Source organism: Dendrobates tinctorius, unplaced genomic scaffold (genome assembly GCF_039654945.1).
Source record: "Dendrobates tinctorius isolate UK_male_01 unplaced genomic scaffold, ASM3965494v1 ptg000051l, whole genome shotgun sequence".
Lineage (NCBI taxonomy): Eukaryota > Metazoa > Chordata > Amphibia > Anura > Dendrobatidae > Dendrobates > Dendrobates tinctorius.
In genome coordinates, this window is record NW_027361719.1 from 14,982,800 (window position 1) to 15,004,326 (window position 21,527).

Consider the following 21,527-nt stretch of genomic DNA (forward strand, 5'->3'; position numbering starts at 1 on the left):
AGTTTACCATAGACATTGGAAATCCATCTTAGGTCACATTCGATCAGTACAGGTTCCGGCGGTATGTTATCAGCATTTCTAGGAAAATATCAGAATCGGAAACTAACTGGACGAAATTCTAATTGAATGATATCTACTTTGCTCGCTATGGGAAAGATAAATTATACAGCACAAGGTAAATATACAGCCACGACTCACAGAGGGTGCAGCCTGGGATTAGGCCTTGGGGCCTCTGTAAGACCCTTGGACCAAGATTCTGTGGCGGCAGCAATATCCTCCTCAGAGAAACTTTGGACTGCTGAATCTCCCAACTGGAAAAAAGAAAAATTTGTGTATATTACGGTGCATAATCTAACAAATCAGGAGATGGGACCATAGCAAGAGCAACTGGTAAGGATAATGTTAACTAAAGTAATTTTATGGCAGGCTCTCTTTTGCATCGGTAGGTGAACAGTGCATCTGCCAGTTCACCTGCCCACGTCTCATCGGGTATTACTTCGGTGAGCACGAATAATATGTTAGGGTCCCCGCACCCGTATGTCTCGCGGCTAACAAACAGGCAATTGAATAGCCGCGAGACATGCAGCCGCGGGGACTCGAACATATATTTCGAGCACCCCAAAGACAGTCGGTTAGCACGTGAGCATGCTTGGATTACACCGAATCCGAGCACGTTCACTCATCACTACTAACCACCAACAAAATAAAATATTATAAATAATAGAGCCACTATTCACACTGAATGATAATGTGTGCACATCGAAAAGTCGTCATAAATTGCTGGATGCGAACCTCCTGTTCATTGCAGGCAGAGGTATCGGACGGGGGAACAGGTGCGGGCAGTTTCTGAAGATACGCTTTTAATGCTGAAGGTCCCTGGCCTTTGAGAACTGATTCAGCAGCTTTTTGACACGGCTCCAACTCAGTCACCTTTATGAACCAATTCTTTAATGAAGCCAAATCTTCTGCAAAAAAGAAAGTCACTGTCAAATCCCCCCGACAAGGAGTCACGTACAAAAGTCACAGAGGTATTTATATACCGAGACCAGGGAAAAAGATCACCGAAGAACCTTCTGGGGAAAATGACAGATCTTCATATATTATGTTTCTGGCTGGTGTGCATAGGCAGCTATACCATACAGGGTATTCGTAAAGACACACTGGCATCCATATGGAGAGGAGGCCGCCTGCTGTGATATACAGTTGTGGCCAAAACTATTGACAACCCTGCAATTCTGTCAGATAATACTCAGTTTCTTCCCGAAAATGATTGCAAACACAAATTCTTTGGTATTATTATCTTCATTTAATTTGTCTTAAATGAAAAAAACACAAAAGAGAATGAAGTAAAAAGCAAAACATTGATCATTTCACACAAAACTCCAAAAATGGGACAGACAAGAGTATCGGCACCCTCAGCCTAATACTTGGTTGCACAACCTTTAGCCAAAATAACTGCGACCAACCGCTTCCGGTAACCATCAATGAGTTTCTTACAATGCTCTGCTGGAATTTTAGACCATTCTTCTTTGGCAAACTGCTCCAGGTCCCTGATATTTGAAGGGTGCCTTCTCCAAACTGCCATTTTTAGATCTCTCCACAGGTGTTCTATGGGATTCAGGTCTGGACTCATTACAGGCCACCTTAGAAATCTCCAGTGCTTTCTCTCAAACCATTTTCTAGTGCTTTTTGAAGTGTGTTTTGGGTCATTGCCCTGCTGGAAGACCCATGACCTCTGAGGGAGACCCATCTTTCTCACACTGGGCCCTACATTATGCTGCAAAATTTGTTGGTAGTCTTCAGACTTCATAATGCCATGCACACGGTCAAGCAGTCCAGTGCCAGAGGCAGCAAAGCAACCCCAAAACATCAGGGAACCTCCACCATGTTTGACTGTAGGGACCGTGTTCTTTTCTTTGAATGCCTCTTTTTTTCTCCTGTAAACTCTATGTTGATGCCTTTGCCCAAAAAGCTCTACTTTTGTCTCATCTGACCAGAGAACATTCTTCCAAAACGTTTTAGGCTTTTTCAGGTAAGTTTTGGCAAACTCCAGCCTGGCTTTTTTATGTCTCGGGGTAAGAAGTGGGGTCTTCCTGGGTCTCCTACCATACAGTCCCTTTTCATTCAGACGCTGACGGATAGTACGGGTTGACACTGTTGTACCCTCGGACTGCAGGGCAGCTTGAACTTGTTTGGATGTTAGTCGAGGTTCTTTATCCAACATCCGCACAATCTTGCGTTGAAATCTCTTGTCAATTTTTATTTTCCGTCCACATCTAGGGAGGTTAGCCACAGTGCCATGGGCTTTAAATTTCTTGATGACACTGCGCACGGTAGACACTGGAACATTCAGGTCTTTGGAGATGGACTTGTAGCCTTGAGATTGCTCATGCTTCCTCACAATTTGGTTTCTCAAGTCCTCAGACAGTTCTTTGGTCTTCTTTCTTTTCTCCATGCTCAATGTGGTACACACAAGGACACAGGACAGAGGTTGAGTCAACTTTAATCCATGTCATCTGGCTGCAAGTGTGATTTAGTTATTGCCAACACCTGTTAGGTGCCACAGGTAAGTTACAGGTGCTGTTAATTACACAAATTAGAGAAGCATCACATGATTTTTCGAACAGTGCCAATACTTTTGTCCACCCTCTTTTTTATGTTTGGTGTGGAATTATATCCAATTTGGCTTTAGGACAATTCTTTTTGTGTTTTTTCATTTAAGACAAATTAAATGAAGATAAGAATACCAAAGAATTTGTGTTTGCAACCATTTTCAGGAAGAAACTGAGTATTATCTGACAGAATTGCAGGGGTGTCAATACTTTTGGCCACAACTGTATTGTTTGTTTGTAGCTACGGCCTAAATAAGGCAATGGAAATTGCACTAAGTGAAATATAGCTTTGGTTTGGGCGCACAGTGCGTATGAGCCAAGAAAACAATGTAGAGCCGCCGTCTCTGCAGTACAAGGGTCTCACTAATATCTCACAGAGTTGCTCATAACCAATTTTTTTATGCAAGTTAGCTTCTTGGTTCACTGCTATGCCAAAGAGTAAAAACCATTTAAAGGTAACCTGTCACCATCAAAATACCATCCAATCTTAAGGCATCATGTGATAGAGGAGCAGAGCAGATTGATATGTAGTTTTGAGAGAAAAGACTCAGTGTAACCTGTATTTTCAACATTTATGTCTCTGCTCTTTCTGGGAGTTTCGGTCCAGTGGGCGGTCCTATCTGTGATTGACAGCCTTTTAAGTATAAGTGTGCATACTGAAAAAGCTATCAGTCACTAATAGGACTGCCCACTGGACCCAAAATCCCAGAAAGAGCAGAAGATTAAACGATGAAAACCCAGGTTATAATGAGTCTCTTTTCACAAACCTATACAGGTGCTTCTCACAAAATTAGAATATCATCAAAAAGTTAAATTTATTTCAATTCTTCAATACAAAAAGTGAAACTTGTATATCATATAGAGTCATTACACAGAGTGATCTATTTCAAGTGTTTATTTCTTTTAATGTTGATGATTATGGCTTACAGTCAATGAAAATGCAAAAGTCATTATCTCAGTAAATTAGAATTAACAAAAAACACCTGCAAAGGCTTCCTAAGTGTTTAAAAAGGTACCTTAGTCTGTTTCAGTAGCTCCACAATCATGAGGAAGACTGCTGACTTGACAGATGTCCAGGAAGCAGTCATTGACACACTCCACAAGGAGGGTAAGCCACAAAAGGACATTGCTAAAGAAGCTGGCTGTTCGCAGAGTGCTGTATCCAAGCATATTAATGGAAAGTTGAGTGGAAGGAAAAAGTGTCGTAGAAAAAGGTGCACAAGCAACAAGGATAACCGCAGCCCTGAAAGAATTGTTAAGAAAAGGCCATTCAAAAATTTGTTGGAGATTCACAAGGAGAGGACAGCTGCTGGAGTCATTGCTTCAAGAGCCACCATACACAGAGGTATCCAGGACATGGGCTACAAGTGTCACATTCCTTGTGTCAAGCCACTCATGACCAATAGACAACGTCAGGAGGATCTTACCTGGGCCAAGGAGAAAAAGAACTGGACTGTTGCTCAGTGGTCCAAGGTGATGTTTTCAGAAGAAAGTAAAGTTTGTATTTCTTTTGGAAATCAAGGTCCCAGAGTCTGGAGGAAGAGTGGAGAGGCCACAATCCAAGCTGTGAAGTTTCCACAATCAGTGATGGTTTGGGGAGCCATGTCATCTGCGGGTGTAGGTCCACTGTGTTTTATCAAGACCAAAGTCAGCGCAGCAATCTACCAGGAAATTTTAGAGGACTTCATGTTTCCCTCTGCCGACACGCTTTTCAGAGATGGGAATTTCATTCTCCAGCAGGACTTGGCCCCTGTCCACACTGCCAAAAGTACCAGTACCTGGTTTAAATACAACAGTATCACTGTGCTTGATTGGCCAGCAAACTCGCCTGACCCTAACCTCATAGAAAATCTATGGGGTATTGTCAAGAGAAAGATGAAAGACACCAGACCCAATAATGCAGACGAGCTGAAGGCAGCTATCAAAGCAACCTGGGCTTCCATAACACCTCAGCACTGCCACAGGCTGATCGCCTCCATGACACGCCGCATTGATGCAGTAATTGATGCCAAAGAAGCCCGACCAAGTATTGAGTGCACTTACTGAATATATATTTCCGTAGGCCAACATTTCGGATTTTAAAATAATTTTTCAAGCTGCTGTGATAAAGTATCCTAATTTACTGAGATAATGACTTTGGGATTTCATTGGCTGTAAGCCATAATCATCAACATTATCAGAAATAAACACTTGAAATAGATCACTCTGTGTGTAATGACTCTATATAATATGAGATTTACTTATTGTATTGAAGAACTGAAATAAATTAACTTTTTGATGATATTCTAATTTTGTGAGAAGAACCTGTATATCACTCCCTCTGCTTCACCTGCTTTATAACAAGATTCCTGCAGATTGGATGGCATTTTCTTGGTGTCAGGTTCCCTTTAATAATATTTAAAGCTGAAACTTACCTGACAGAGTAGACACATCATGAATAAAAGGAAAAATGGCCCCCCACACCACGATGTCAGCAACAGACACTGCATCCTATAAACAGCAAAGACTGAAATCAGCAAACGACCATAGACATATTGGACACTTGTAGGCCTCACTATAGATGGCAGCACTGTGGCTCAGTGGTTAGCACTGTTGCTTCATAGCGCTGGGGACCTGGGCTCAAATCCCACCAAGGACAACATCTGCAAGAAGTCTGTATGTTCTCCCCGTGTTTGCATGGGTTTCCTCTGGGTTCTCCGGTTTCTTCCCACATTCCAAAGACATACTGATAGGGAATCTAGATTGTGAGCCCCAATGGGGACAGTGAAGATAATGTCTGGAAAGTGGTGTTGATTTACTGGCACTATATAAGTGAGTAAAATTATAAATATATAAAAGGACCGGAGACACAACATTACGCCCATTGTAGAGCCGGAGAGGGTTATGTATGATGTCATATCTAATACATGAATGTCAGACACCTCATCTAGAACAATAATTATGGGAGTGACAGATGAACAACCTGAGATGCTGTATCGGCCGCTATATAATTCCAATATAATCCAGAGCTGTACTCACGCCTGTAAGATAGGATTTCTTAGCAAGACTTTGAGAAATATGTCCAAATTGCCTGCCAACAAATGCTAGCGTTTCTTCCTTTTTCTTCCCCTGCACAATATTTGCATGCAATGCCGCAGAGACGACTGGCTAAAGATATAAAATACACACAGGATTAGGTTACAGAAAAGAAATAAGAGAAACTGAACTGGCAGAAAAAAGCTAAATGCTGTGTATTATCATGCCGGAGCAACTTGCCTGAAGCTCTGTTGCCTCCCATTCCACCCACTGATTATTTAGGTCATCCTGCTCCTTCCCAGCTGCCAATGAAAAATACCTAGAAAGGGAGAGAAATGCAAAAGACATTTATAACATACAATGAAAGGCCCCTAAGCCCACATTCACACATTCAGTATTTGGTCAGTATTATACCTCAGTATTTGTAAGCCAAAACCAGGAGTGGGGGATAATGCAGAAGTCTTGATTTTGGCCTACAAATACTGAGGTAAAATCCTGACCAAATATTGAACGTGTGTACGTGGTCTAAGACTCACATCACATAAGATATTGCCAGGTATCAACAAGAGAGAACTAATAAGGAACCTTTACAAGGCAGAACCATTTATAGCATATAGGACCACCTTAGAAAACACAGTTTATACACTGTGGGAACAATTATTAGGCAGTGAGTATATTGACCATATCATTATTATGTAGATTTCCCACCTCCAACCGTATAAACGCGAATGCTTATAGGATAAAGAAGATTAGGTGATGTGTCTTTGTGTAATAAGGAGGTTGTGACCTAAGGATATAACACCCTTTATCAAGGTGTGCAGAATTATTAGGCAGATTGTATTCCTCAGGCAAAATGGTCCAAAAAAAGAAAAAAAAAAAAAGTCTTACAGAGGGATTCAGCACTATTGGAACTTGATAAGATATTTGTCACAATCCATTTTTGGAACTGTGGCAGATTTGGCTTTTCATATTAAAACTTCTTTTCTTTCCGGCCAACGGGGGTTAATGTAAGTTTTTATCCACGGTGGCCACTGGTGTAATTACATTGCTGGTGAGTTTGCTGATGCAGGTGGTGACCACTCCCACCATCCTTTAAAAGGTCACCTGATGCATCAGCTGACTGTTGGTGATACAGGTCCTTTTGGATACCAACCGTGCTGAAGACCGAAGGTTGCTGGTGCAGTGGTGCTGCAGCTAAATGCTGTGATTTGGTGCCTTACTCTGCTGTGCGGTGCACTGCAGCAAAGAAAGGCAAGTGTTGTTTTCTGTTTCCTTTTCCCTGTCGTGTTTGTCTTATTTTACCTTGTGTTGTGGGACCAGTGTCTTCAATTGCCAACTCCCTACTTAGGGATAGGTGCAGGGCAAGCAAGGGCTAAGGTATCCTGCTCGGCTACGGGTTGAAAAAAACCTGTATAGGGACATCAGGGAGATTAGGGCACATCCTTAGGAGAGTGCAGGAGGTGTCCATTTCCCCGTTCCCTATCGCAGGGCTCACCGTTTTTAATGTTTCCCCTGGTGTCCCTTGGTGTGTTTTTTGTTTTGCCATTTAGTGACCGACCAATTGGTGGGTCGTGTCACACTGGGCCAGTCACTATGTGACAATATTGGTGCAAGATCACAGAACCATCAAAAGATTTATTACAAATACTCATTAAGGTTGCAAAAACGTGTTGAGAAAAAGACACACAAACTGACAAAGATTTGAGAAGAATCATACGTGAAGCGAATAGGAACCCGTTATCCTCCAGTGCTGTCATTTTCCTGAACTACAACCTCCCTGGAGATCCCGGAAATACAAAGTGTTAGGTGCTCAGAGACATGGCCGAGGTAAGGAGGGCTGAGACCAGACCACCACTGAACAAGACATGGAAGGTGAAACATCAAGACTAGGCCAACAAATATCAGAAGACAGGTTTTTCAAATGTTTTATGGACTGATGAGATGACACTGACTCTTGGCGGACCAGATAGATGGATCCACGGTTGGATTAGTAATGGGCACAGACCTTCACCTCAATAATATTATTAATATCCCACTCAACCAGCACCTGATCTTCTACTTGCGTGCAGACCAATACTCTCAAGCTCTACTTCGATGCCAGAAAGGTGGAAGTGGGGCACTACTATGGTCTGTTATTATTAAAGATGAGCTATGGGACCTTTTCGGGTTGAAAATGGACCCAAAATTAACTCCCAAACTTACTGCCAGTTTTTAGAAGACACTTTCTTCAAGCAGTGGTACAGAAAAAAGTCTGCATCTTTCAAGAAAACCATGGTTTTTATGCAGGACAATGCTCCAGCGCAGCATCAAAATTCTCTACAGCTTGGCTGCCAGTAATGGCGTTAGAGGTGAAAGAATAATGACCTGGCCCCTTCCTCACCTGATCTAAACCCTACTGAGGACTTGTGGACCCTTCTTATATGGGAGATTTAGACTGAAGGAAAACAGTCCACCTCTCTGAACAGACTGGGAGGCTGTGGCTGGTGCTGAACAAAAACATGATCGTCAACAGATTAAGAAACTGACAGACTCCATAGACGGAAGGATTATGACTGTTATTGAAAAGAAGGGCGGCCATATTGGCCACTGATTTTTTTTTTTGTGAAATTTCAAATGTATTTTTATATATTTTGAGCTGCTTGGTTATTATTCTCACTTTAGCAGATGAAAATAAACAATTGAAATGGGAAAATGTTCTATTTTAATTTAGCTACATAATTCTCAAAACACAGAAACTCTCGCTTTTACTCCCTTAAAGCACCATTCCAGTGTTTTGGGTTTTTTTGGTCATTAATATGAGTTTCCTGCCCCTAGTATTATACGTGCCAGACAATATCTTCAGCTGTTACTGGCACCGCTCCGGTCGGTCCCCAGCAGTTTGTGACCTGCTGCACCGGATTAGTGTTTGCTGGGTGATCCAGAAGTCAATAATGTGAGTCAGAAGGGGCCAGAACGAGGCTCCCATAGACTCACACTGAGAGCTTGTGACTGTTACCTCTGACTTCTGGTCACTCAGAGGTTGTGGTCACAAGACTAGCGGCAGGGAACTTACATTAGTGCCACCACTCTAGAGCTAAAATTAAAGAACTGCTGGAGTGATGCTTCAAATAGTCAGGTTCCAGGTTTACTAACCTTTTGGATGACAGCACTGTAGTTGTTCAATAACAAAGTAATTATCAAAAACCCAAATTGCCTATTGATCATGCACACAGTGTATCTAGATTTAATCCTAGTATAAATTCAATCACATTGCATTACTTTTCTTGCACAGAAGCTTACAGAACTGCAACCGTATCTGTGCTAGTTCTTACACAATCTTGTCATCAGACACACCACTGATGGATGATCTGAGCTCCTATCATACAGCGGGACGTTTAGCTTACGTACATTAGATTACGTTAATTGGAGCAATACTGACATTTTACATTGAGACAATCAGGAATAATAATCAGCACTGAACTCTAAGGGCTTGTTCACATGCTGTGTTTTTTCATGGCTAAAAAACGCTGCACTTTAAAGTACCAAAGGCGCAAAAAGAGGAAAAACACTTAACATGAGGTCATGATGGAGTATAACACATGATTGAAAGTTAGAAGAATCTTCATTAAATAATTGGCAACAGCATAGCACAACAGAAGCGGGCTACACTAATTAACATACATGAAAATGTAAATAAAAGGATTGGATTATAATGGTATAGCCCAGACCATCAAAGGGAGCATATACCGTATTTTTCAGATTATAAGATGCTCCGGATTATAAGACGCACCCCAAATTTTGAGGAGAAAAATAGAAATTTTTTTTTTTAATAAAATGGTGGTCTTATAATCCATGCGTCTTATGGTTTACCAGGGGTGGTGGCTGCGGTGAAGCGGGGTCCCAAGGTCGCTGCTGGAGGAGGCATGAGTGGGGTTATGCTGCATTCCGCAGACTGGGATGAGGGGGGTGTCCAATGTGCAGTGCCCCGCTACAGGGGTGTCTGGTGCTGCTGGGGTCTCCAGCGCAGCTGCAGGGGGGGTGGGGGGGGTTTCTTTGCCGACATTATCTAGTAAAGATTCTCCTAACTTTCAATAATGTGTTATACTCCATAATGACCTCGTGTTCGGTGTTTTCCCTCCTTTCGTCCCTTAGAAGCTATCCAAATGGTCTGCATATTTATGTCGCCCACTATTTTTTTGATATTGTATCAGCATATACAGTGGGTATGGAAAGTATTCAGACCCCTTTAAATTTTTCACTAGTTCATTGTAGCCATTTGGTAAATTCAAAGAAGTTCATTTTTTTCCTCATTCATCTACACTCTGCACCCCATCTTGACTAAAAAAAACAGGAATGTAGAAATTGTTGCAAATTTATTAAAAAAGAAAAACTGAAATATCACATGGTCATAAGTATTCAGACGCTTTACTCAGACACTCAAATTTAAGTCACTTGCTGTCCATTTCCATGTGATCCTCCTTGAGATGGTTCTACTCCTTCATTGGAGTCCAGCTGTGTTTAATTAAACTGATAGGACTTGATTTGTAAAGGCATACACCTGTCTATATAAGACCTCACAGCTCACAGTGCATGTCAGACGATATGAGATTCATGAGGTCAAAGGAAATGGCCAAGGAGCTCAGAGACAGAATTGTGGCAAGGCATAGATCTGGCCTAGGTTACAAAAGAATTTCTGCAGTCCTCAAGGTTCCTAAGAGCACAGTGGCCTCCATAATCCTTAAATGGAAGAAGTCTTCCTAGACCTGGCTGTCCAGCAAAACAGAGCAATCGTGGGAGAAGAGCCTTGGTGAGAGAGGTAAAGAAGAACCCCAAGATCACTGTGGCTGAGCTCCACAGATGCAGTAGGGAGATGGGAGAAAGTTCCACCAAGTCAACTATCACTGCAGCACTCCACCAGTCAGGCCTTTATGGCAGAGTGGCCTGACAGAAGCCTCTCCTCAGTGCCAGACATATGAAAGCCCGTATAGAGTTTGCTAAAAAAAAAAACACATGAAGGACTCCCAGGCTATGAGAAATAAGATTCTCTGGTCTGATGAGATGAAGATAGAACCTTTTGGTGATAATTCTAAGCGGTATGTGTGGATAAAACCAAGCACTGCTCATCACCTGCTCAATACAATCCCAACAGTGGAACATGGTGGTGGCAGCATCATGCTATGGGGGTGTTTTTCAGCTGCAGGGACAGGATGACTAATTGCAATTGAAGGAAACATGAATGCGGCCAAGTACAGAGATATCCTGGATGAAATCCTCCTCCAGAGTGCTCTGGACCTCAGACTTGGCCGAAGGTTCACCTTCCAACAAGACAATGACCCTAAGCACACAGCTAACAAAGGAGTGGCTTCAGAACAACTCATTCCCTGACCTAAACCCAATTGAGCATCTCTGGAGAGACCTGAAAATGGCTGTCCACCAACATTCACCATCCAACCTGACAGAAACTGGAGAGGATCTGAAAGGAAGAATGGCAGAGGATCCCCAAATCCAGGTGTGAAAAACTGGTTGCATCATTCCTAAGAAGACTCATGGCTGTACTAGCTCAAAAGGGTGCTTCTACTCAATGCTGAGCAAAGGGTCTGAATACTTATGACCATGTGATATTTCAATTTTTATTTTTTAATAAATTTGCAAAAATTTCTACATTACTGTTTTTCAGTCAAGATGGTGTGCAGATTGTACATTAATGAGAAAAAAATGAACTTTTTTTAATTTACCAAATGGCTGCAGTGAAACACAGTGAAAAATTTATAGGGGTCTGAACACTTTCCGTACCCACTGTATACCTTTTGACATATATAAATTGCTCCGTCCAGTTGTTTTTGTTTATCTAACTTTACAGTAGCAGCAAAGTGAATTAGTTTTCTGAAATCTCATGCACATGTTGCTTATTTTTTTTCTTGCAGATTTGAAACATCAGAGCATTTTTTTCAAATCTGCAGTGTGGCAACTCTTTCAGCACTTTTCACCCATTCAAATGCATGGGGAAAAAAAACAAGTAAAAATTAGTTTTTTTCTGCCAACACACTGGTTTGTGGTGCAGGAAAATGTGCTGGAAATACTCAACGTGTGAACATACACTAATACAGTACGTGCTGTAGCTTGGGATTAGAACAATATATAGTCATGCAACATATTTACAAACTACTGATTTTGTAGGTCACTTCTACATGTGAACTGTATTTATAGGTGGACATATATTGAAAAACTGCAGATGCCAAAAAGTTAAACAGATACATGCCCTTATACCCATATAAAAGCCCCTAAAGCACCCACTAGATAGGCAGAAATGAAGCACAGACCATGGACTGAATGCTGTCAGTACTCACCGGCAAATCGCATTGGCAGAGAACAAGTAATTCCCATTATTAAGCTCTAGTGCTGGCAGCTTGGCTTGTGACAAGAAGGGCACAATTTTTTCTGTTAAAAAATATGTACAAAAAAGTTATTTTTTCTATAAATACATTATATATGAATACATAGATATACATGTTGCACTGAAAACAAAGTTGTTAGTTAGATATACAGAGGGTCATAGTTTTTCTAAACCATGAATCTCCTCTCTCCCCACCTTGCACAGCTCTTGCTCCTCTCTCCCCACCTTGCACAGCTCTTGCGCCTCTCTCCCCACCTTGCACAGCTCTTGCGCCTCTCCTTGCACAGCGCCTGCTCCTCTCCTTGCACAGCGCCCGCTCCTCTCCTTGCACAGCGCCCGCTCCTCTCCTTGCACAGCGCCCGCTCCTCTCCTTGCACAGCGCCCGCTCCTCTCCTTGCACAGCGCCCGCTCCTCTCCTTGCACAGCGCCCGCTCCTCTCCTTGCACAGCGCCCGCTCCTCTCCTTGCACAGCGCCCGCTCCTCTCCTTGCACAGCGCCCGCTCCTCTCCTTGCACAGCGCCCGCTCCTCTCCTTGCACAGCGCCTGCTCCTCTCCTTGCACAGCGCCCGCTCCTCTCCTTGCACAGCGCCCGCTCCTCTCCTTGCACAGCGCCTGCTCCTCTCCTTGCACAGCGCCTGCTCCTCTCCTTGCACAGCTCCTGCTCCCTCCCCACCTTGCACAGCTCTTGCGCCTCTCCCCACCTTGCACAGCTCTTGCGCCTCTCCCCACCTGGTGACCTGCTTCATACTCTTGAGATTATAATGTGGATACACTAACTACATTCACATATTTATCATCCCATATGTGGTAATGTAAACCATTTCGATCAATAGTTTACCAATGCAGTCAAAGAAGCATGAAGGACTTAGGGAGGCATCAATGAATTTGGCTTGAAGGGAATTTATCTCCAGATTTGACTGCTCACTTTAACATATAGTACCGGTCAAAAGTTTGGATTCACCTATTCTTATTGGAATGCGCACATTGTAGGTTCAGATGAAGGCAGCAAAACCACGAAGGGACACATATGGAAAAAAGGAGTACACAAAGATGTGTGAAACAAAACAGAAAATGTATTCACCTTTACATTCCTCAAAATTCCCCCCTTTTACTCGGATGATAATTTTACAACCCCTTGGCATTCTCTAAAGCAGCTTAATGGAATGGCTCATACTGTCTTGAAGGAGGTCTCAGATGTGCGGAGCACTTCTCAGCTACTTGCCGTCACCCTGCAGTCCAACGCACCCAAAATCATCTCAGCTGGGTTGAGATTGAAGTCTTGCTCACTTAGCCTTTACATAGCCTGCAGGTAGTGGGTCATATTCATGTTGTAACACAAATGATGGTCCAACAAAAGCCATCTGCTCACCATTTCTGCATTTCACAAACACATGGCAGTTAGTACCAAAAATCAAAAATTTTTCATAATCAAAACACAGTACAGATTTCACTGATCTAATATCCAGTCCTTGAGTTTCTTGGCCCAAACAAGTCTCTTCTGGTTTGTGGTATTCAGCAGTGGCTGATGTGCTGTCGATGTGCATTCTCCGAGACTGGTAACTCTAATGAACTTATCCTTTGCAGCATAATTCTTGGTTTTCCTCTCCTTGGGTGGTCCTCTTAAGAGCCATTTTCATTATAGAAATTGATGGTTTACATGACCGCACTTGGATAACTTAAAGGTTCTAACAATTTTCCAGATTGGCTGTCATGTTTTAAAGTAATCACGGACTTGCTCAATCTCATTCTCTTACAAGTGGCCTGAGACTTACTCGCTCTCTAAGGCGCATGGCTTGACTTAGGCCTGAGACCATTTTTCAAGCACGACTCACCTAATGCCTATGCTCTTAATTTGTGTATGGCTCGCCTGCAGCCTGCTCTGTCTTGCATGCAGCTCACCTGGGCCTATGCATGCTTTCACTGCTTGCCTTGGACTTGCGCTAGCTTTCTTTATCACCGCTCGCCTGGTGCCTGATCTCACTTTCTCTCTTGCGCTGCTCGCCTGGGGGCTTGCGCTCGCCTCTACTCGCGCGTGCCCCATCCGCCTGGGGGCTTGCGCTCGCCTCTACTCGCGCGTGCCCCATCCGCCTGGGGGCTTGCGCTTGCCTCTACTCGCGCGTGCCCCTGGGAGGGGGGGGCTTGCGCTCGCCTCTACTCGCACTGCTCACTTGGGGCTTATGTTTGCCTCTTCTCACGCACACTCTCTTGGGGCTTGCACTCGCTTCTTTCACATACACTGCTTTTCTGCAAATTGCACTCGCTTCTACTTTCACACACGCTGCTCACATGGAACTTGCTTCTTTCTCACAAGCGCTGTTCACCTGGGGCTTGCTCCTCTCTCACAAATACACTGCTGGCTAGGGTTTGTGCTTGATTTTTCTCTGTTGCGCATGCTGCTTGCTAATGGCTTACACTCGGATTCTCTCACCCGCTGCTCACACTCGCTTTCTATAGAGCTTGCACTTGCTTGAGGACTGTGCGTGTTGCTTGACTGGGGGTTGTGCTTGTTTTCTCACTTGCGCTTGCTTTCTCTCTCATGCACACTGCGTTCTCTTTCTCACTTTTTTCTTTCATGCACGGTACTCATTTGCTCTGGGGATTGCGCTCACTAAGGGATTGCTCTTGCTTTCTTGGGCTGGAGCTCGCTTTCTCTCTCACGCTCTGCTTGCTCTATCTTGAGGTTGCATTCAGTTGTGGATTGCGCTCTCTTTCTCACTTATGCTTAAATTCTTTTGGGCTTGCACTTGCTTGGAAATCGCGCTTCTTTTTCGAGCCCTCTGCTCACCTGAGGCTTGCGCTCGTTTTCCCTAATGCGCTGCTCACTTTTTATGGGGCTTGCATACACTGACTGATTGCGCTTGCTTTCTTGCGCATGCTGGTCTCCTGGGGCTTGCATTAGGTTTCCCTTTGTGTGAGCTGCTCACCTGGTACTTGCACTCGCTTCTCTCTCGTGTACACTGCTCACCTGGGGCTTGCGCTCACTTGGGAAGTGCACTCGCTGCTTCTACTCTCTCACATGTGCCGCTTGCCTGAGGCTTGCGCTCACTTCTTTCTCACACATGTAAGTTGCCTGGGGCTTCTGTTTGCTTTCTCTAGTCTGTGTACTGCTTGCCTGGGGGCTTGAACATGCTGCTTCTCTATTGCGCCCATTTTTACTCTTGCGCTTCTCATCTGGTGCTTGCGCTCTCTTCTCACGAGAGCTGCTCACCTGGTACTTACACTTGCTTCTTCTCTATCATGTGCACTGCTCACCTGGTACTTACACGTGCTTCTCTCTCGTGTACACTGCTCACCTGGGGCTTGCGCTCGCTTCTTCTCTCTCGTTTACACTGCTCACCTGGGGATTGCGCTCGCTTCTTCTCTCTCGTGTACACTGCTCACCTGGGGATTGCGCTCGCTTCTTCTCTCTCGTGTACACGGCTCACCTGGGGATTGCGCTCGCTTCTTCTCTCTCGTGTACACGGCTCACCTGGGGATTGCGCTCGCTTCTTCTCTCTCGTGTACATGGCTCACCTGGGGCTTGCGCTCGCTTCTTCTCTCTCGGGTACACTGCTCACTTGGGGCTTGCGCTCGCTTCTTCTCTCTCGGGTACACTGCTCACTTGGGGCTTGCGCTCGCTTCTTCTCTCTCGGGTACACTGCTCACTTGGGGCTTGCGCTCGCTTCTTCTCTCTCGTGTACACTGCTCACCTGGGGCTTGCGCTCGCTTCTTCTCTCTCGTGTACACTGCTCACCTGGGGCTTGCGCTCGCTTCTTCTCTCTCGTGTACACTGCTCACTTGGGGCTTGCGCTCGCTTCTTCTCTCTCGTGTACACTGCTCACTTGGGGCTTGCGCTCGCTTCTTCTCTCTCGTGTACACTGCTCACTTGGGGCTTGCGCTCGCTTCTTCTCTCTCGTGTACACGGCTCACCTGGGGCTTGCGCTCGCTTCTTCTCTCTCGTGTACACGGCTCACCTGGGGCTTGCGCTCGCTTCCTCTCTCTCGTGTACACGGCTCACTTGGGGCTTGCGCTCGCTTCTTCTCTCTCGTGTACACGGCTCACCTGGGGATTGCGCTCGCTTCTTCTCTCTCGTGTACACGGCTCACCTGGGGCTTGCGCTCGCTTCTTCTCTTGTGTACACTGCTCACCTGGGGCTTGCGCTCGCTTCTTCTCTCTCGTGTATACTGCTCACCTGGGGCTTGCGCTCGCTTCTTCTCTCTCGTGTACACTGCTCACCTGGTACTTACACGTGCTTCTCTCTCGTGTACACGGCTCACCTGGGGCTTGCGCTCGCTTCTTCTCTCTCGTGTACACTGCTCACCTGGTACTTACACGTGCTTCTCTCGTGTACACTGCTCACCTGGGGATTGCGCTCGCTTCTTCTCTCTCGTGTACACTGCTCACCTGGGGCTTGCGCTCGCTTCTTCTCTCTCGTGTACACTGCTCACCTGGGGCTTGCGCTCGCTTCTTCTCTCTTGGATACACTGCTCACTTGGGGCTTGCGCTCGCTTCTTCTCTCTCGTGTACACTGCTCACCTGGGGCTTGCGCTCGCTTCTCTCTCGGGTACACTGCTCACTTGGGGCTTGCGCTCGCTTCTTCTCTCTCGTGTACACTGCTCACCTGGGGCTTGCGCTCGCTTCTTCTCTCTCGTGTACACGGCTCACCTGGGGCTTGCGCTCGCTTCTTCTCTCTCGTGTACACGGCTCACCTGGGGCTTGCGCTCGCTTCTTCTCTCTCGTGTACACGGCTCACCTGGGGCTTGCGCTCGCTTCTTCTCTGTCGTGAACACTGCTCACCTGGGGCTTGCGCTCGCTTCTTCTCTCTCGTGAACACTGCTCACCTGGGGCTTGCGCTCGCTTCTTCTCTCTCGTGTACACGGCTCACCTGGGGCTTGCGCTCGCTTCTTCTCTCTCGGGTACACTGCTCACTTGGGGCTTGCGCTCGCTTCTTCTCTCTCGTGTACACGGCTCACCTGGGGCTTGCGCTCGCTTCTTCTCTCTCGTGTACACGGCTCACCTGGGGCTTGCGCTCGCTTCTTCTCTCTCGTGTACACGGCTCACCTGGGGCTTGCGCTCGCTTCTTCTCTGTCGTGAACACTGCTCACCTGGGGCTTGCGCTCGCTTCTTCTCTGTCGTGAACACTGCTCACCTGGGGCTTGCGCTCGCTTCTTCTCTCTCGTGTACACGGCTCACCTGGGGCTTGCGCTCGCTTCTTCTCTCTCGGGTACACTGCTCACTTGGGGCTTGCGCTCGCTTCTTCTCTCTCGTGTACACGGCTCACCTGGGGCTTGCGCTCGCTTCTTCTCTCTCGTGTACACGGCTCACCTGGGGCTTGCGCTTGCTTCTTCTCTCTCGGGTACACTGCTCACTTGGGGCTTGCGCTCGCTTCTTCTCTCTCGGGTACACTGCTCACTTGGGGCTTGCGCTCGCTTCTTCTCTCTCGGGTACACTGCTCACTTGGGGCTTGCGCTCGCTTCTTCTCTCTCGTGTACACGGCTCACCTGGGGCTTGCGCTCGCTTCTTCTCTCTCGTGTACACGGCTCACCTGGGGCTTGCGCTCGCTTCTTCTCTCTCGTGTACACGGCTCACCTGGGGCTTGCGCTCGCTTCTTCTCTCTCGTGTACACGGCTCACCTGGGGCGTGCGCTCGCTTCTTCTCTCTCGTGTACACGGCTCACCTGGGGCTTGCGCTCGCTTCTTCTCTCTCGTGTACACTGCTCACCTGGGGCTTGCGCTCGCTTCTTCTCTCTCGTGTACACTGCTCACCTGGGGCTTGTGCTCGCTTCTTCTCTGTCGTGAACACTGCTCACCTGGGGCTTGCGCTCGCTTCTTCTCTCTCGTGTACACTGCTCACCTGGGGCTTGTGCTCGCTTCTTCTCTGTCGTGAACACTGCTCACCTGGGGCTTGCGCTCGCTTCTACTCTCTTGTACGCTCTAGCTTTAGGTCAGCAACACCAGCATGTCTAAAATTGCCTCCCTGTCAGCTACCAGCGCTGGCAGCTGAGCAATAAAAGTGCATAATGGTATACTGCAGTTCAGCCCCATTCACTCCAGTGAAGAGCAGCCATCAGCAGCGCCGCAGGCTTTCTATGAGTAGACTGGGCTGCAGGACAGTGTTATATATACCAGGCACTGAGCACACCGTCTCCGGTGCCGGCACTAGCGCTGCCCTTACACAGACCCCAGCTGTCACACGCGCGCCTCTCACCGTCCTGCTGACAACTCCGGATCTCTACGTCATCACTCCACAGTCCGGCAGCAGCCAGGACCTTTAACCCCTGAGGGTTCCCATCGCTCACATACAGCTTCATGCCGGCACTACGGTCACTCCACCAACCACCGGCACTGGTTCTCTCAATCACAGCTGATGCAACGAGCTGAAAAGCTCCAAGCACATGGACGACAAGGCATTATGGTATTTGTAGTCCTTTTTTTTTAGCTTCTTACAAGTTCTCTCCGGAGTTAACAGCCAAGCGAGAACTACAATTCCCATGATTCAACGCAAATAATCACCGGCGTAATGACGTCGCTGTACGCATGTGGGCGTCTCTCGGCGTGTGGCGCTGATGATTGGAGGGCAGGTCTTCACTTCTGCTCATGATGACGTGCTTGTGTTGTGGGCGGTGGCTGTCTTCCATGGTTGTGCTGTACAGGACACGCTGCCCCTTGTGTGTCTCTCAGGCCTGGGATGTGTACGTCACCAGTCTCAGCCCCAGCTTAGGACCTGGCTCACATTGGGCGGCTAGAGATGCGTTGTCACATTGCGTTTAACACCTCTGTTAAATGAATGCAATGGGAAAGGCTGGTCATGTCCACCACAATGTCGCCATGGGACCCAATTTCCTTTGTGGAGAAGACACCCCCCTCCGTCATAGGGCCTGCAATCGGTCCTGGGAAAAAGTATGCAAATTAGCTCCCCAAGAGGAAGAAAGCTGGCTCTTAGTGCTAGTGCTGCTGACATGCAGGACCCAGGGGCGGCCACTGTCACAGAACGATGGTGATGATCTGCAGTACTCAGGGGCAGCCATTAAATTGTATCACAGCGCGGAAGTGCTGATCTGCAGGCCCCAAGGCGGCCACTAAACTATCGCAGAGCGGGGGTGCTGATCTACACTCCCTGACAGAAGTTATGTCGCTTATCCATGTTATGTAAATAAAAGCTTATAACCTGACGTTAAATTCATCCATTGGTTGTATAAATTATTCTTTTGAAAGCTGAAACCCTCCGAAATGTGGTTTAGGTTAAGAAAGTAAACACACAAAAAAAAACACACTTACCTTCTTGGCACTCCCTCGCAGCATCTTGTTCCGATGCCGGCAGCTGCTTTATGTTTGTTAGCAGCGCATGGCAGGGACACCATGCGCTGCTTGCAAACTGAAGGTCAGTTGCCGGAATACTCACTGCTCTGCACGCCGGGACTGTGCGCGCAGAGAGCAGTGAATATTCATTGCTCTTCAGTAGTGTGCACATTGTGAGCCGGAGCCTTCCTGAAGCTGCTGGGCGGTCACATGTGCCACTACTTAAGAGAGGTGAATATTCATTTCTCTTAAGTAGCGGCACACATGACCGCCCAGCAACCGCAGGAAGCCAGTGTCTGACACTGTGCGTCCTACTAAAGAGAAATTAATACTGCTCTCTACTTGCACAGTCCCGGCGTGCAGAGCAGTGAGTATTCCGGCAGCTGTGCTCTGCTTGTGAGCAGTGCATGACGTCCTTACAATGTGCTGCTTAGCTTACAAGCATAAAGCAGCTGCTGGCATCGGAACAAGATGCTGCGAGGGAGTGCAGAGAAGGTAAGTGTAAATTTTTTTTAAAATGTTTTCTGATGGGGCCATGCATACCAGGATGGCAATGGGGGTGGGGGCCAATTATAAGGATACTATTATTCAAGAGAAATGAATATTCATTGCCCTCAATGCCCGTGGGTGTGGAATGCAGTGAATATTCATTTCTCTTTAGCAGTGGGCACAGGAGTTAGCCGCAGTCTTGCTCATGCCTCCTATGACCCGCCTCCCAACCACAGCTAGAGCCGGTACATCCGGACTATAAGACACCCCCTCCATTTTCCTCTACATTTTTGGAGAAAAAAGAACATCTTATAGTACGAAAAATCCGGTAACAGAGAACTTCTAACACTGATTACGCAAAAAGCACCAGATGGATTTCTTCAATCCAGGTATCATTGTAATCAGTATAACAGCGCCAACCTGACAGTGTCTATTGTTTGCTTAGCAAAATCCTTTTGACAGGTTCCCTTTAACTTTTTAACTGTATTTACATTACACATTTATATTGATTTATCAGTAGGATCGTCCTTCCTAAGCCGTCTATATGGGAATGTAGGTCATAGTAAGCTGAATGTAATGATTCCTTGATTTCTGTGATCCGAAGTCTTATTCCAGAGAATGACATGATTTTCTTTCATGTAAACAACCTCTTCCAGACTATGTGCCGGACACTGATCTGCACGAGAATCTGCCTCCAGAGATTATTTTCAGATCAGATTTATTTGATAAGATATACAGGTGCTTCTCACAAAATTAGAATATCATCAAAAAGTAAATTAATTTCAGTTCTTGAATACAAAAAGTGAAGCTCATATATTATATAGAGTCATTACACACAGAGTGATCTATTTGACGTGTTTATTTCTGGTAATTTTGATGATTATGGCTTACACTCCATTCCTTGTGAGAATCTCCTCCAAATTTTTGAATGGCCTTTTATTAACAATCCTTTCAATGCTGCGGTTATCCCGGTTGCAAGCACCTGTATGTTACAAAGTTTCCTATTTTCATGTCCACAAATTGAGAAAATAGATATCCGGCACCGTTGTGTGGAAAAATACCCTGGATGTCTGCACATATATTTTTCACATTAATAAAAAAACACCTTAATCCCACTTGGAACGGGTGCTCAAACCCAGGTTGAAAAAACAGAACATTTCATTGTGAAGAGAAATAAAAAATAGGATGGCACTCACCGTTCATGTGAATCAAATCACTTTATTTCACATACACAAGGCATCGGCATAGGCACAGGAGCAATGTGCTGGAAGACGGACAACAGCCGTTTCGCACTCAATACACTTCAACAGGTCCTGTTGAAGCGTATTGAGCGCGAAACGGCTGTTGTCCGTCTTCCAGCACATTGCTCCTGTGCCTATGCCGATGCCTTGTGTATGTGAAATAAAGTGATTTGATTCACATGAACGGTGAGTGCCACCCTATTTTTTCTTTCTCTTCCTATTTTCATGTGTAGTATTGATTTGTAAAGTAAACATTAAGCCGATGGTTACAAATGTGAGCGCTTTAAGGTCTTGTATTGCTTGTTAAACAATTGCTTGATTTTGCAGGGATACAGCAGTGTCTGTCAAAACCATGATTGTAATGGGTCCGTCTGGTCTTGGGCTGCTGGCACACTCTGTGTCAGTGTTGCGGTTTTCTTTCCGTAGAAATGAAATGTTTTTGCAGCAATTTTGGAAAATCACAGTAAAGGCAACAAAAAAAGTGGTTGTATAGTGAATGCAGCCTTATCTTTTGGTCAAT

At 45.8% G+C, this 21,527-nt stretch overlaps 1 protein-coding gene across 3 annotated transcripts in view; it reads right to left on the bottom strand.

Annotated features, from left to right (window-relative positions):
• MARS1 (methionyl-tRNA synthetase 1) overlaps window positions 1–18,389 on the bottom strand; it is a 66,261-nt gene extending 47,872 nt beyond the window's left edge. For 2 of the 3 annotated variants that reach the window (XM_073576823.1, XM_073576820.1), the window contains exons 1-7: window positions 18,187–18,388; window positions 11,954–12,044; window positions 5,868–5,946; window positions 5,631–5,759; window positions 5,027–5,102; window positions 793–965; window positions 199–311 (exon numbers count right to left, since the gene is read on the bottom strand). In XM_073576823.1, the coding sequence (XP_073432924.1) occupies window positions 199–311; window positions 793–965; window positions 5,027–5,102; window positions 5,631–5,759; window positions 5,868–5,946; window positions 11,954–12,044; window positions 18,187–18,289 (764 nt within the window). In that variant the 5' untranslated portion in view covers window positions 18,290–18,388. Of the gene's footprint in view, window positions 1–198; window positions 312–792; window positions 966–5,026; window positions 5,103–5,630; window positions 5,760–5,863; window positions 5,947–11,953; window positions 12,045–18,186 lie in introns of all 3 variants that reach the window. The other variant, XM_073576822.1, reaches the window with a different exon arrangement.
• Between the last annotated feature and the right edge of the window lie 3,138 nt (window positions 18,390–21,527).